The following is a 15,964-nucleotide window of genomic DNA, read 5'->3' as shown; positions in this document are numbered from 1 at the left end:
AAATAAAGTCTGTCTCTAGCTGAGAGCCATATATTTGATGCTGACTTCCAAGCAACCAAAGCAAAAAAGGAAACATAATGAGTTACCAGATTTTATCTTATGAGTCCATAAGATAAAATTTAATCGGAGTCTCAGAAGTACAGCATCCAAAGGGGTGGTTCTCAGGAAAATTCTAATCAAAGAAGCACTGTGTTCTGTCATGCATCCTGTCCTCAACCACAAGGGTGAATTTCATACAACTTGCTTATAACTTCCTTCAATGCAAGCCAGGGTAATATGCCAGAGTATTCCATAGAAATCATTCTAGTGGGAAGCCAAAGGAAAAATGTCCTCTAGGTATGCAGTTCTGTGATCCAAATGTTCAGTTCTTGATTCCAAGGGGAAAAAAATTAAAATACTTGGAGGGAAAAAGCATAGAAGATGAGCCAACATCTTTCAGAATAAATATAACGGACTGTTTGCAGTGGGTAACAAATGTCATGGCATATAGATGGGTGTAATATAAGCGGATGAATGCAGAAAGGGCCAGGGAGGAGCCATGGGGGGTGGGGACACTGGCCTTCTACTCTCAAGACACTGAGGAAGAACAAGTATGCGTGGTGCTGGTCTCTGAAATGGGTGCTACAGTTTCAAGGTCAAATCAAGACCTCACTGTCACTGCCCAAAGGCAGTAAGAGTCCAAATTTAAGTATGAAAATAAGGAATGTCTTCAGGTTGAAGAATCTGCTCTGTCCTGACCAGCAGAAGGACAAAAAGTTCTGAGCCATGTGCCATAAAAGACCACATCTAGCCACAGATCAGGTCTCAGGTTGGCTGATAGGAAAATGGTGCCTGACCCCGGAGCAGGGGAATAATAGAGTTAAAAGCCTGGCTGGGGAAACAGTACATAAATTATTGGATCAATGCCAGTCTAAGACAGTCACTAAGGTCCTGATACAGGACTCTGCCCTCAGCCCAGTCTTATTTAATGCTGAAAATAATGAAGCCTGGCTCTTCAAGTGTGTGAATTACAAAAAGCAGGGACGACCCAAGGCCCAAACTAGTATTAGGCAATGGCTCAAAGATGGACATGAATTCTTCCATTCAAGTTACAAAGTTCACTGCAAAAATATGAGACAGGAATGGGCAGCAGTCCACAGGCAGGTTCAGAGCATGAAAATGCGTATGCCCCTTGGTTGCAAGTAGATAAACACAGAAGTTAATATGAAAAAGGACTGAGAGGACACACAATTTTATGTCTTCGACTTTCCAAAACTTTTACATGTGATCCTATTATTTTTATAATAAAAAAGTAAGTGTCTACAACTGTTTTGAAGAAAATAAAAAGGAAAAAGGAAAAGACCTCAAGATGTTAGTTCACCGCGGCCCCAGGTGATTCCCCAGTGTGATGTGGAAGCTGAAAGAGGGAACTGGATCTCAGGCTGCACAAACACCACCTGCCACCCTGGTCAGACCCCCTTGGATCACTGATCTCAGAGACACCATGACCAGAGGAGACAGCAGAGGAGGGGAGATGTCTAAGATGCTGAGACTGTTCAGCTTAGGGGAGATTGAGGGGCATATGAAGGACTGTTAAAATAAGACAGCATATAACAACTGTACCACACCGATTCAAGGTGTAAATAATAGAGGAAACTGTGCAGGGAAAGAGGGGGGATATAGGAACTCTCTACTTTCTGCTCAACTTTTCTATAAGCTTAAAACTTCTCTGAAAAATCAAGTCTATTAATTTAAAAAAAAATAAAAAGGACAAGGATAGATTTACTGGCAATAGCTTCAGGGGCAAAACAAAGATTGGTGGATAGAAATCCACGGAGGCAGATTTTCATGGAATGTGAAGACTGCCTTTAGCAATCAGAGCTAAATATGGACGGCATGGCCATAAGAGGTGATGAACTCCCCATCACAGGAGATTTGCAAGAAAAGTGAACACCTGCCATAGAGACCCTTAGGAAGCGGAAGGTTAACCTATAAAACTGGGATAAGTTTAGCCCACTCTGAGTTGCCCTGGCTGACCTAGCCCATCTGTAGTAAAGTCAATACTCAGGGGAATGTTTTTTGACCAGAATTGGGCTGAGACATGGTCGCTAATCATAAAGTTGGTCAAAAGGAACCCAGATATGCTTCCAGAAGGAGTTAAGAGCCCCCACACCCCTGACACCTTCTCCTTTAAGTTCCCCTCCAGGACAACCTTCCCCCCCCCCCCCCACCGCCCCCGCTGCTTTCCACCAAGAGTACCACATTGAGCTGGAGCTCCAGGCTGAGGACGCCCCCACTGTCCAGCACTGGCAGCAGCCTCAGGGCAAACACTGCCGGGCGCTCAGGGGGGAGGGCCACGCTGGGGCCAAAGAAGATGTAGAAGTGGACAGAGAAGGTATCCAGTTCATTACGCAGCGTTGGGCGCACTGGCCAGCAGTGCTCTGGTGGAGATGTGGCCCCAGGCCCCTCAGGAGAGGCCCCCAGGGATGGCGGCTCTGGGGGCAGTGGTTGGTTGCCCAGTGACTGGGGCATGTTCATGGCAGCTCCAGGGACCAGGACACGGGACAGGCTGGGCTGCGGGCACTCTGTGGGCAGAGGAAATCAGTGCTGGGGCCTGCTGCCCTCACAAGCCCTGCAGCCCCACCACAAACCAGATCTGAGCCAGACAGGAATTAGCAAAGGGTAGGGAGAGACAAGAACTAGAATCAAATGCCCCTTGGGAATATGGGGAATCCAGGGTCACAGGATCGGGCCCAGGGGGTTCCTAGTGGTCACAGCTAATGTCATGTCATGTGGAGGGAGTCCAAGTCATCTGTCCCTCCCTAAGGGCAGTGAAGACACTGTTGAAACAGATGATGGGCCCTCTCAGTGTTTGGCATGGGCTTTGGCAAGGGCGGTGGTTTTCGATGCCCCTGCCTACCCTAGGAAACTGAAAAAGAGACTAAGCCAAGGAAAGTATTGAGGTCCCTTAGTTAGCCCCAAATCCGGTGCAAAATAATGATCTGAAGGCCTTCCAACAGATCAAATCTCCAAGTTGGTAGGGCTTTTGGGAGTGTAAAGGAGCCTGGGTGGAGTTGAGCAGACTACAGGGACATGGCAGAGGGTCAATGAACACAGCCACCACGCTGCCTCTTCCCAGCCACAGATATCAGCACAGGCTGAGTGGCAGAGGCAGCTGTGGGGCTTCTGACCTTGCAACCGCACACACAGCTGGAAGCGGATGGTCCTGCCAGGACCCCGGGATGGTATCTCCACACGCACGTAGACCCAGTGCCCCCAGGGGGGGAGTGCCAGCTCCAGCTGGCACATCGAGGCACCTCCACAGGATACAGAGCTTGAGTTGTGCAGGGGTGGGGCCTTGGGACGTAGGCGCAGTGTCAGGGGGCAGACCGATGCCCCGCGACTCCCCACACATACCAGCTGTGCTGAAACCCTGTAAGTAAAGCTGGGCACAAAGACCCTGGACAGAGGGGAGGTTGGGGGTAAGAAAGGACAGGTGAGAGGGTGAGAAGGACACCAGAATGAAGAAAACACTAGGAAGAAGTTAGCAGGAAGGGACAGGGGATAACAGGAGGCCTTTTCAGGTCCTCCTGTCCATGCTGAGAGAGAGGGAGGCAGGGGTCCAACCCACCCTCAGGGCTTTGGGTGGCCCAGCAGCCCAGGTTGGCCACAGGGTGAAAAGAAGCCAAAAGAACGCTATTGCCTGTTTGAGGCCAGGGAAGGAAGAGGGAAAGGAAGAGGGAAAGGATCAGGTTTGGGGGAGTATCTGACTTACTTGTACAGGGCTGAGCGATTGTGCGGGGAGAGGGTTTGCTCTGAGGGACGGCCAGGCACCAGCACAGCAACATCCAGCAAACGCCGGACAATCAGCTGCGGCTGAAGGAGGTACTGACACTCATCCTGGAGACCCTGAGACAAAAGCAGGGGTGGTGGGAGGGTAGAGACAGCAAGGGTGATACTAAAGCAAGGCAAACAGAATCTGCTGAGGGGTCGGGGACAAAGCTCCTCTGGCCTCTTGCCCCCAGAGCTAGGATTGAGGTCTCTCTAGGCCCTAGGTCCCTCCTGCCTTGTCTGCACCTCTGTCTTTCCTAGGTCTCTAGGATCTGCTGTGATCCTCGGCCTTGGCTGTTTGGGGACTCAAACCCAGTCCTTCCTGACAATCAGGCCCGCTCCTCCTCCACTCTAACTCCTCCTCCTGAGCAGTCCTGGACCATCCCTTGATGCAATTTCAAACTACCCCATTTCCCCTCCAAGCCCTCAAAAACTTAGAACACCGGCTCTCTTTGGGGGTTAGAAAGCTCCTTGAGGCCTCCAGTCCAAACCCACCGGAGCCTACTAATCTGAATCTTTAATTTCTTTTATCCCCCACCTGCCCTCCCAAGAGCTTGTCCAGCCTCTGCTTTAACACCTCCAGGGAAGGGCCACTCTACCTCCTAGGCAACCTCCAGACTGTAAACAGCTTGAAAACAGGAACCTTGTCTTATTTTATTTTTGCTCCCCAGACATGGAACCTAATATAAAGTGCATACCTCACAGATCAATGTCTGCTGAATATATGAACCAATCAATCAATCAACACAGCTGGGGGCAGCTCTGATGTTTATGAAGCCAAAGCCTGTTTTCTGTCTCCCCTCCCACTGCTCTGCCTCAGGAGACCCACAGATTCATCTGCTTCTTCTGAATCAGGCTAGGTTTCTTCCGTTGCTGGACAACAGTCACATCTAAGCTGCTCTTCTGGGTGAAATCCCTGACCCGTGTCGACTCAGTTCACACCACCTGGCACACACAGCCTCCTCACTCTTCAGTGGGCACAGTCCCTTTGTTCTGGTTCCTCTTCTGCAACATCTGCAGCTACCTAAGCCCACCAATCCTAGCAATTCAGAGGATGGGGTTCCTGATTAGGCTTCTCTGTTATTCTGGACAAATGGCCTTATGTGGGCCCACTAAACTGGAGGCTACTGTTTATTTATGTGGTTATTCTGACCAAGACAAACCTCTAAACCTCATTCTGACAAATGTTGCAGGCTCTGACATCCTACCGAGTTCCATACCATGGAATAAGCCAGCCAAGGCACTGACTTCCAGCAAAACTCCACAAGGCTGGAAGAAGGCCTTGACGGATGCCAGGCCAGAAGATCTCACTACCCTTCGCCTGGAATTCTTCTGTGCCTTTTGCAGCATTGCATCCTCAATGCCTAGCACACCACCTGGCAAATACTAGGTGATAAAAAAGAGGATCCTTTCAGAGAGCTCTTCAAACTACCTAGTTGCTCAGAGACCTCCATCTCTGAAATCCAAAGCAGATCCCGCATCTTTGGTGTCAAACCCTAAGGCCCAGAAATACTAACACAAGGCATCTCATCAACCCCACTTCCTAGGGCAGGAATTACCACCACAATAACTTTGCAGTAAGCAAGCCCCAAGGGTGGAGGCTCACACTTGGGAGGTGGCTCATTTCCTTGCAGGATGGACAATTCGGGGGAAGAGATACTTTCCTCCACATCTTTCTTGCTGTTGGCTTAACTGAAGGATTAGTGGACATGACCTCAATGGTTAAAATGCATTCCTTCCTTAAACTGTATAATAGGCACATCTAACACTCCTCCTTTATCGTGGAAGGAAGCACTCAATCGGTGAAGAGCAGGGAAGGTGCAGAGGTACAGCAGCCTTCGCCCTATGATAGGGCAAGAGAAAGGGCACCAGAAGCCAGGTCTTCAGGAGCTGCCAAGGCATGAGCCAGGTGAGAGAGTCCAAACTGAGCCAACATCAGCAGTCAGGTAAGGAACAGGGCCAAAGCAAGGACACCTGAGAAACCAGGAGGGCCAAAGTGAGAAGTAGAGTGTGAACCAGTCTGAAAGAAGCTGGGAAGGAAAGCCTTCAACTGAACCCTAAATGTCCTAGTATGGCTGGGCTGAGTTTCCTAAGGAAGGCCTGAGCAGGGTAGCTAGACTCTGGATAGGGCTTACAGACTAAGATGCCCAAAGACACTTGCCCTTCTCTGTAGGGATATCCCAGTACCCAGCACAATCCCTGGCCCACATTCGGTCAGCACCAATCAACATGGAAGAGTGCTGGACAGACGGCAGGGGGCAAGAGTGGAAGCAGGGAGAGGCCTGGGAGGTTACTGCAGTGGTCCAGGACAAAGCTCAGGGAAGGTATGCTCAGAGTGGAAAGAGAGAAGTGGATGCCTCCAGAGCATGCTTTAGAAGTAGAGTCAACAAGACTTTTTCTTTATGGAGTAGCTATAGAGAATTAAAGGGAAAAGAAGAATCAAGTATGACACCAAAATTTGGAGCTTGAACAAATGGTGAATAGCAGTGCCAATTTATGGAGAAGAAAAGAGAGAGAAGAGGCTTAGCCTAGAAGAAGTAAAATGGGAATCAAAGAGATTTTTACTTTTGGCTTTGTTTTGATTTGTACATGCTAAGTTTGAGACATTTCTTGGACATCCAATCAGAGATACCAAGTGAGCAGTTAAATACAAAGTCTGAAGTTCAAAGAAATGAGGACTCATGGAATACACTTGGAAGGCATAACCTATAGGTGGTATTTAAAACTATTCTTCTTGGGACACCTAACAAGAGAATGGAGAAATAAAAAAGGAACTGTCTCAGGACCTAGCACTGGGGCCCCACAATATGCACCAGGCAGAGGAGACACCAAGAAAGGACACAGAGAAGGAGGAAGAGGTGGACAGGAGGAAAATAAGGACAGTTCTGTAAAGTCACAATGGCCAAAAGGAAAAAGTGTTTCAGTTAGGAAAGAGTAATATAAGGAACTAGTTAACAGCTAGTTACTACTTAACTCTGGAGAGGGGAAGTGGGGACCGGAAGGAGATGAGAGGAAGACTTACTTTTCACTGTATGCCTTTTGTACCTTTCGAATGTTGTACCAGGTGCATATATTACCTATTTGAAACACAAATATAATAATTTAGAAGGAGCAGGAAGAGCAGAATGAGCACTGTTAGTAGATTTTAATCTCTTCAAGTTGAGACACAGAGCTTCACTTGGTCTTAGTTGGTGGATTCAGCCGAATCCTTTCTTCTCTAGTCTGTTTCTTTGTTTTCCTATCCTTGTTTTCATTATTTTACCTGCTTTCATTTACTTTCAAATCTTGGAGCTGGAAAGAGGAAGCATTTGAGGAGAACTCTGCTCCACACATTTGGAAAACTTTCCCCTAATGAGCCATGTGGGTGCCAGATGTTATCTACAATCCAAAGGCCAGTCCCTCAGTGCAGGCTGGGCACCACAGAACGAGCACATGCTCCGAGACAGGGAAAACAAGGTGATGGAGGGCATGAGTCAAGACAGAAGAGGTTGATAGGAAAAGGGGGAAAAGGAAAGGAGAAGTGAGATCAGTTTTGGACACTATGAATTTGAGAAGATGGCAGAAGAACAATAAAAATATGCCATGCCCTCACTACGTGCCAGGCTCTGTGCTGGGTGCTAGGAATACAGCAGTGAATGGCATGGACACGGGAGCTCGCAGAACTCTCCACAGAGCTCAGGAGAATGGCCAGGGCCAGATAACGCACTTCCCTTTTACCAGCTCTTAAGGATCCCAATCACTCTCAGGATAAAGTTCAAGCTTCTATGTCCTTCACCATCTGCTCTGCTCACCCCTCCAGCTCTCTCACCCACTCCAACAACCACTCCACACTGAACCACTTCAGTTCTCCCTTCTGTGCTTTAGCCCATGCTGCCCCCACCACCTGGAATGCCTTTCCTTACTTCTCGACATCAGGCCTCACTTCCTATTTTCTAAAACCGCCTCCACCATACTACCAAGCCGAGTTAGCCATCTCTCCTTTGTCCTCTTAAAACATCTCCTGTATCTCACGAATATACATCTTATTTATCTGTGTCCCTCACACCCAAACCAAGGTCAGAGACAAAGCAGGTGCTCAAGGACTATAGGTCCAAAGCTGAGGAGGGCCCTAGAAACAGTGCTGCCATCTTATGGTTGGGACTCTTCAGACCTCACCCGAGGCGAAGCCTCACAGGAAGTCAGGACAATGGTATAAGGAGAAAGCAAGTCAAGAAGATGGAGCCCTGGAGGAATACTCTGGAAAATTCATCCACAGGATTGAATCTACGGAATTACCCAGAGAACTTAAGAATCCTTAGAGGCCCATGTAAGATTCCAAAAGATAATCTAATTCTTAGGGGAACCAAAAGGATGATCCTTGCCCATCCCTACCCCGAAGCCTCTAGAAGAGTCCTTGTCTAAAGACCTACATCTCTCATGGTATCCAGGTCTGCTGCCATTCATTGGGTAAGGTATAACTGTGCCCTCTTGTCTCTAATGTTGCCACATCCCAGAAGTTCTGCTGGCTAACCCTCCAGCCTGCAGTTCCAAATCCCCAGACTCTACTTCCTATATCTAGATGCAAATGGCTATGTCAAGGCTAGTTCTGACCTCTCCTAACCAGGTGTTAGCTCCTATAATCCCAGTCCAGGCCTAGGCCCCAGGTTCCTCCTGCCCATCCAGAAAGGTTTTTGGATAACTAGAACAGGGCTTCAGAAGAATTCTCCCTGTCAGTTCTCACAAAGAGAGTCAAGGATCAAAGTTACGATCAGGAATGGGCTCTTTGGGATTTGGCCAAAGACCTAAGACATTCCTCAGAATAGAATAACCCTTGGTTCTGAAGAGAGTCAAGATCCACCCAGAACCCAGAGGCATTTCCAGGTGAGTTACTAACATGCTGTCATCCAGAAGACTCCCAGGCCTTGACAGGAAATTCTCTGGCACATCACTCTCAGGAAAAACAGACCTATCACTGAGGCCTCAGGAAGCTACCTCAGACCTAGTTCCCATCTCTGATAACAGCAGTGCCGGTGCACTTGTCCCTGTACAATTCTCAACTCATTCAAAAGCCTCACAAGACCTTCTCTGAACACCAAGCTATAGCAAAAGGAGGAAAGGCAAGCCTGATACAATCACAGAGCCACAGCCCTCAAGAAACTCAGCCTGGAGAGATATATCTGAATCAAAGCTTCACCTAATTGGAAATTTCTGCCCCTTTCAATTCTCAATGGCCAAGTCCCACTACATTTCATGTTCTTCAGCATCCTGTTCTTTAAATTCTTGTTCCGTTCATGCTCAGTCCTTCACCCTTACCACCGGCCCCACACACATAACCATCCCACTCTGACAATGGCCAGCTCATCATACCCTCCCTTCCTGCCAATGGATAAGAATAAGAAACCTATAGATCCTATCACTAGGAGGAAACCTGGCCTGCCGAGCACCTGGAGGTGGCAGGAAATCTTTGTGGCATTTCTTTCCCCTCCAAACCAGAACAAAGAAGCGTCCTGACCTTTGAACCTACACTTTAGACTTTAAAAATCTCTGTTCTATGAAATCAGTGCTGATATTTAGAGAAAAAGGAAACAACAGCCAGGATGGGCACCAGCTTCCCAAAGCATCCTTTTAACAGGAAAGGGCTTCCGTGACCCCAAGTGTTCTCCTATGGTCTTCCAGAGGGTATAGGGGGCTGAAATTATGAGAGAAGAGGAATGCATTCTCCTAGATGGACCAACGACTGAGCTGGAGCCTATGAGAGTCTGCATAGCTACCACCAATCAAGATGTAGAACCAGACCAGTCCTGGGCTTCTGCAGCAGCTTCTGTGATCACCTTGAATAACCCTTGCACCTTCTAATAGGGACACTACTCCACAGTGCCAGGAATCTGACCGATTCCGGACTCTGGACTCTCCCTTCAGCTAACCTGGGACCCACTATATCCTCCTAAGGCTCCCAAATTGCCTCCTACAGATCAAGACCTCTGGCCCACCAGGTAAACTTCTGCCCTCTAGCTATGCCCCACCCTAGCCACCCTTATGCTGTTACCCACCCTGGCACAAGATTAGCATATCAAGTAGCCTGTGGGGGGAATTCAGCAGACATGGAGAAGCAGCTTTGGCCCCTTCATTCCTGGGCAGCGTTAACCCACCTTGACAGAGATGTGGCCGTGGGCCTGGGGAAGGTGGGCAGCCAAGAACCAGTCCCCAGGTAAGGGGCTGCTGACGTTAAAGATGCCTGAGGTGCGGTTGGGCAGTGTCCAGCTGAGGGTCAGTGAGAAAACCCCAGGCACAGCTGTGTCCCCCGGGAAGTGTGTGTGCAGGGGATTGATGACAGGGGGTGCCCCGGACCGGAAATACCTGGGGGACCAGAATGAGGAGAGGAAGACAATAGGCAATGGGGTGGGAGACAGGAAATGGGGAAAAGAAGAACTGTCAACTCATCGCCAATAACACAAGTGAATTCCCTACACTGATACATACAACAAAGTAGTTCCAGGTCAGGAGTCAGGACATAAAGAGTAAAAGGTCAGCTCAGACTCTCACACAAACAGTACTCAGGAAGTAGTCAGGAGACAAAGGTCTTGTCCCTCACTCAGTCATACTTCAATCCAGACAAGGGTCAGGGATCAGGGTCAGGAGGTCAGTTTAGATACTCATAAAGTCACACTTTAGTTTGGAGAGTGGTCTGGGGTTGGAGGTGGGGTCAGGATGTTAACTTGGACACTCACACAGTCACACTTTGGTCTGGACAGTGGTCCCCAAAAGTTCCCCCCTGCTCCTTGAAGATGATGAGGTTCCAAACAGCCAGGAAAGTGTCCTCGGGAACGTGGAAGTGGAAGAGCTCAGTGCTGGCAAAGGAGCGGAAGGGACTCAGCTTGCGGGGTGAGCAGGTGGAGTAGTCAGTCAGGAAGAGGCCTCCTGGGGAGCATGCAAGAGAAAAAGGAGCAGCGTAGGACTCAGGGCATTTCTGCTAAGCAACAGGCACACCAGTCTTCCTCACCGATAGCACAAACTCAACAAATATTCTCTTCTGAGCCAGGAGCTGGGTCTCATGCTACCCTAGCCATCATCTGCTTTAATCCTTACAATGCCTTGGGGAAAATGACCTGTTTTTACAGATAAGGAAACTGAGGCTCAAGCCTAGACCAAACTGAGAATTCAAACCTACATCCATCTACATCCCAAACCAGGACCCTTTATATGACCCCTCACTTAGGAGCCATTGTTCTCCTCTTAGCAAGCCTAGTAACACAGATGTGTGAATGGCACACGTGTGTGTGTGTGTGTGTGTGTGTGTGTGTGTGTGTGTGTGTTGGCATGGACTCTTGGGCCACTGAGCAGGCTAAACTCCACCTGTGGAGCTTCAAAGTCAGCAAGGAACTGTCTAACTTTCCTTGTTTATTTTCTTCCCCTTTCTGGTCCCCTGTGGTCCCAAGAGCAGTGAAAACCCTCAGAAGCCTCACAAAAGCTGTCTGTATACTGGCTCAGGGCAGGAGGGAGGGTTGGGTGGAAATGTGGTGAGGATGCAAAGGACCAGCTTGGGTGGCAGAGGCAAGCACAGGAGCTGGCAGACACCATGAGAACTCCCAGGAGAGAAGGGAGTCATCAGGCCCTCTAGGATTCAGCATGAACAACCAGAGGGCGTTTCCCCAGAGGAAGACCCAGTGAGGCAGTCAGTTCATGACTCAGTGGAATCTCAAACCACTTGGAAATATTCACACTTGGAGCTGGGGGGTACTGGTCATCTCTAACTGAAGTGCCAAGCTACAAGATACCTGATCATGGTTGTTCAGAGCACAGCCAAGGTGAGCAAAAAAGTCTAGTGGCAGCAGCTAGCCAGGCAAACACACAGGCACTATGACTGCTAGAATTGTGAAAATAACCTGTAGCTCAGCTGCATAGAAGGGTGTCCCAAATGGCAGGCAAAATTCTGGAGAATCTGACTGCTCTAGAGATTTAAGACCAGCCCCAGAGAAGCACAGAAGGATGCCCCCAGGACAGATGAGAAGGCTCGGAACTCAAGCAGCTTCAGGACAGAGCAGGGGCTGGAGGGGAGACCCTGGACGAGAGTTTTCAGCCAAATAGGAAATACCCGCAAGGCTTACCTCGTCTGACAATCTCCCTTCCAGAAATGGGAGCTATAACTCCAAAAATGAGGTATATGATACAACAGAGAAAGAGCTACCTGGGAAAGACAGTCTGCAGAAGGAGGGAGCACAGGTAAGGAGGACACCGGTGAACTTCAAGGTCACCCTACCCAGAGCTGCCCTAAATACGTAGAGGCCACTGGCCCTAGACTGGCCTATCCTCATCCTCAAAGGCCAGTCACACCAAAGGACTAGTCAGTCCAGTTCAGACCACATGATTGGTCTCAACTGTCAGCGAGGAAGACCTGCCACCTTGCAAGCTGAGCACTGATTAACAGGGAGGCAGAAAGCCAAGAGCTAAAAAGCTTGGATACTATTGTTACAAGCAAGCAGAGCTCTGGAGCGCCCTCTGCTGGGGTCGAGGGAGGGCCTCTCCTCCTCCAAAGCGGGTACCAGGGATGGGTCACCGGATGGGCCATTGCTACTGCTAGGAAGAAACGTTGGCCAGGCCCCCAATGCGGACTCTCAGAGAACTAGTGGTGAAAAGTAGCTAATGAGTTTTGGGAAACAATGGATAAACAAATACAAAAATCCTTGTGATTCAAAGAAACATGGGATGGCCAGGAGAACCGGGGAACTAGTTAAGCCACCCCAAAAATGGCCAGGGGCTACAGAGATCATGGAATGGGCCAGTGGGAAAAGTCTAGCAACTTGACATGGCGGGAGGAACCCAGAAGTTCTGAGGGGAGACGTTTGAGAGAGCATCCACAGCCCCAATCACCGCAAGCTCTGGTTTGGCATTTCACAACAGAGCTGTGGCCCAGAGGAAACATGAGTAAAGCCCTGGTCAAGCTCAGATGAAGCTGTCCTGGATGCTCCACTACCTCCATATGAAGCTAGAGTGACTCTCCACCACCATCTGAAACATACATGCACATACACAGACAGACATACGGACACACGTGCATACAGGCAGAGGCGGGCCCTGCTAGTGATAGCACTAGGTAGAACAAAAGGCCACTTCCTGGAATGGGCAGGCACACCTGGGCTATGCAACTATAGTCAGCGGAGGAAAAGATCCAAGGATTGGGGTAGGACCAGGAGACCCAGGAGGTACCTTCCATTCCTGAAATGAGATTGAAGCCAATAATAAGCATTTATTAAGACTATACTATGTGCTGTGATGTGCTATGATGGTCCTGTGACACTGCCAGCCTCTCCTCTGGTGAAATCTATCACCACCACTAGGTCACAGAGCACCCCTGTAGGCAGGCCACCAAGGCAGTGATTATTAACAGCATTAAGGGCAACTCTGCCCAAAGTAGGGCCTATTCAGTGCTCTTTTCCAACTTCATTACAAGTCTCCCCAAAGCACCTGAACCCACTTCTGGACAATCGTGTTTTAACCCACACCTTTTAGCTTTATACAGTTCTGTGGCTCATGAACAAAGAAGTCATGGTGGCAGGGATGGAAGCTATGAATTGGGCTCAACAGTATGGATTCTCCCTCGCCCGAACTGAAAAACTGGTGTGGCTGTTACCTCCTCTGAGTGTCTAATCTGCCAGCAGCAGTAATCAACACTGAGCCCCTCTAGAGCTCCTTCCTCCAAAGAGTCAGGCTAGGGCTGACCAAACACTGCCAAATACTGCCTCCAAATAAGAAATCCATTTGGAAGGTGACACTTCAGTAATCCATCTATACAAGAAGCATGTTCCTCCTAAAGAGGAACATGTATTCTTCCCCTCACGTAATAACATAGGCGCTCAGAGGACACACAGGCTCACATGCACCCCACAGAACATACCAACAGACAAGCATGTACATACACTGACATGACCAGCATTCCCAGGGACCCCTAAGGTACACACACAGACGCTTAAGTGACCAGATGCCAGTGCACATACACATAGAGTTTGGACATCTCTGCAGGGGCACAACTGTTGGCATGTATCGGTCTCCTCAAGCTTGTACACTGAACTAGGCCCCCAGAGCTCACCGAAACCCAGCTCCAACCCTCAGCTGCTTGGGTGTTATTGCCAAAGACTCCCTTAGGCACATCTCCATCCTATCTACAGTGCCACCCACCAGAGGTGGCAGGGGTTGAGGCCATGAAGACCACAGTCATCTCCTTCTGATAGGGCCAACTTTATGGCATATCTCCTACAGCCAGGACCCCCTCCTCTTATCACATTCTACCCATTAAGAAGTTGGACCTCTCTCTCTCTGAATCACTTCCTCCCTGAATGGTGGCTGTAGGCTGACAACCGGCAAATGAGGAAGAATTTGTGGATTAAGCCTCCTTTTGGGAAGACAGGGGAGAGGACAGGTTGTGCTTTGAGTCTTCTCCCAGCTGGGTCAATTTTCCTATTAGGCATATGTTGCAGTGAAAAAAAAACACTAGTATGGGACAGGAATTAGGAAACTTTTTTCTAGCCCCAGTGCCACCATTTACAAGCTTGTATGACCTTGGGAAAACTGCACCCCAACTGAGCCTCAGTTTCCCCATCTGTAAAATGGCCCCATCTGTATTTCAAAACTACTCTAAAAGTGTCAGGAATTATTCCTAAGCAAGTCAAGTTTATCTGAAACAAGGCTTATTAGCAAAAACAAATCCCGTTATAATGGTGACTAACCCATGTCCATCTGTTTGCTACACGTTGTTCTCAAAACTGTTTTCTTAACCCTGTTTTAATGCATGCCCAATATCTCAAAGTTTAGGCCACATCTTCCCACACTGGACTAAAGGCTCTCTGGTGTAGGAGGATCATGTCTCCCCCATCAAACTTCCCTTGCAGGAGAAGTTTGCAAGTTTTCTTCCTCAGAAAAGCAAGAGTCAATGTGGGGTCAGCGTGGACACCAGCAAAGAAAACCTTGGAGTCTCTGTCCTGGGGACTATTAGGCACCTGCTGAGCCTCAAGCCCACAATTTGCTCTCTTCTGAACCTCCCAATTCCTCTCAGTTGTGTAAGACCTCTCTCCTCCCTATTTCTCCCCACCTCTCCCCCAGTGATCTAGCTGCCCAGGTCCCACCTCTCCTGAATCCCTCCAGTCCATCCCTCCCTGCCAGAACCCCATCCCTGCCTCGGTGCTTCCTGCTTCTGCACTCACCAGCCCCTGGGCCAAGGACAGAGAACAGCAACAGCAGCAATAAGGCGGGCGGCAGCTGGAGCCCAGACCTGAGTCGAGGCTGGGAGAGGGGCACGGTATGAGAGAGAGGGGTGGGTAGTGGGAGAGACTTGGGTAAACACAGAGACGAGGGCAAAGGCTGAGATAATGGATTGGGCTGTGCTAGGCACTGGGGTTTGAACAAGGGCAGGGAAAGGGATGGAAGGAGGGGCTGTGACGGGGACTGGAGCAAGGGTAGGGTTTGGGCCTGGGGCTTAAGCAAACACTGGGAATGGGGTCGGGACAGGGGATGGGCTGGGATTTGTGACAGAAGGTGGAACACGGGCATAGGCCAGGAAAGGCACAGGGACTGGGACTGGAGCGGGGGCCTGGGTTGGGACCTGGATCTGGGCATTCGCTGGGACTCAGGCCGGGGCTGGGACCGATTTGGGAAGCGGGGCGAGGGCGGGGCTGGGGGCCAAGGGCTGGATGGGGATAGGACGAGGGGCCGGGACAAGGGCTGGGCCATGGCCCGGGGCGGGGGCGGGGCCGGACCGGCCAGCGCGGGGAGCGCGCAGAGCTGACCCACGGCTCCGCTCCCCACCCCCGGGGGGGTGGCTTTCGGTGTCCTTGTGGGCCCGGGGCTGGGGTCGGGCCGGCTGAGGCCAGGCCCGGGACCTGGGTAGGAGTTCAGGCCTGGGCGACTCCGGGCTGCGCTGGACCGGCGATAACCAGGCCCCGCGGCGGCGGCCTCAGCCTTACGTAGTACGACACTCCGCCCCTCCTCAATTCGATTGGTCCTTATCAGTAAAGCCCACCCCATGCCCTATTCTATTGGTCTCCAACTTGATTCTGCGGGCCTTCGAGGACAGACTCCCGCCCCAGCCCCAGCTGCCTGAACCCTGCCTTTCTCACCCCATCCTGGGAGCCCCGAAGCCCACCTCAGATCCTCACAGTCCCCACTGATGGAGCCACACACATCT

At 50.0% G+C, this 15,964-nt stretch overlaps 1 protein-coding gene across 14 annotated transcripts in view; it reads right to left on the bottom strand.

Annotated features, from left to right (window-relative positions):
* The window catches only part of TMEM8B (transmembrane protein 8B), a 69,681-nt gene extending 53,877 nt beyond the window's left edge, over positions 1 to 15,804 (bottom strand). For all 14 annotated transcript variants that reach the window (XM_019816185.3, XM_019816180.3, XM_006939275.5 and 11 more), the window contains exons 1-6: positions 14,985 to 15,804; positions 10,518 to 10,707; positions 9,939 to 10,146; positions 3,755 to 3,888; positions 3,171 to 3,439; positions 2,239 to 2,564 (exon numbers count right to left, since the gene is read on the bottom strand). In XM_019816185.3, the coding sequence (XP_019671744.3) occupies positions 2,239 to 2,564; positions 3,171 to 3,439; positions 3,755 to 3,888; positions 9,939 to 10,146; positions 10,518 to 10,707; positions 14,985 to 15,804 (1,947 nt within the window). The remainder of the gene's footprint in view (positions 1 to 2,238; positions 2,565 to 3,170; positions 3,440 to 3,754; positions 3,889 to 9,938; positions 10,147 to 10,517; positions 10,708 to 14,984) is intronic.
* Positions 15,805 to 15,964: the final 160 nt, after the last annotated feature.

Source organism: Felis catus, chromosome D4 (assembly GCF_018350175.1).
Source record: "Felis catus isolate Fca126 chromosome D4, F.catus_Fca126_mat1.0, whole genome shotgun sequence".
Classification (NCBI taxonomy): Eukaryota; Metazoa; Chordata; class Mammalia; order Carnivora; family Felidae; genus Felis; species Felis catus.
The sequence above is the reverse complement of the archived record's forward strand: the minus strand, read 5'-3'. Positions and strand labels throughout refer to the sequence as shown.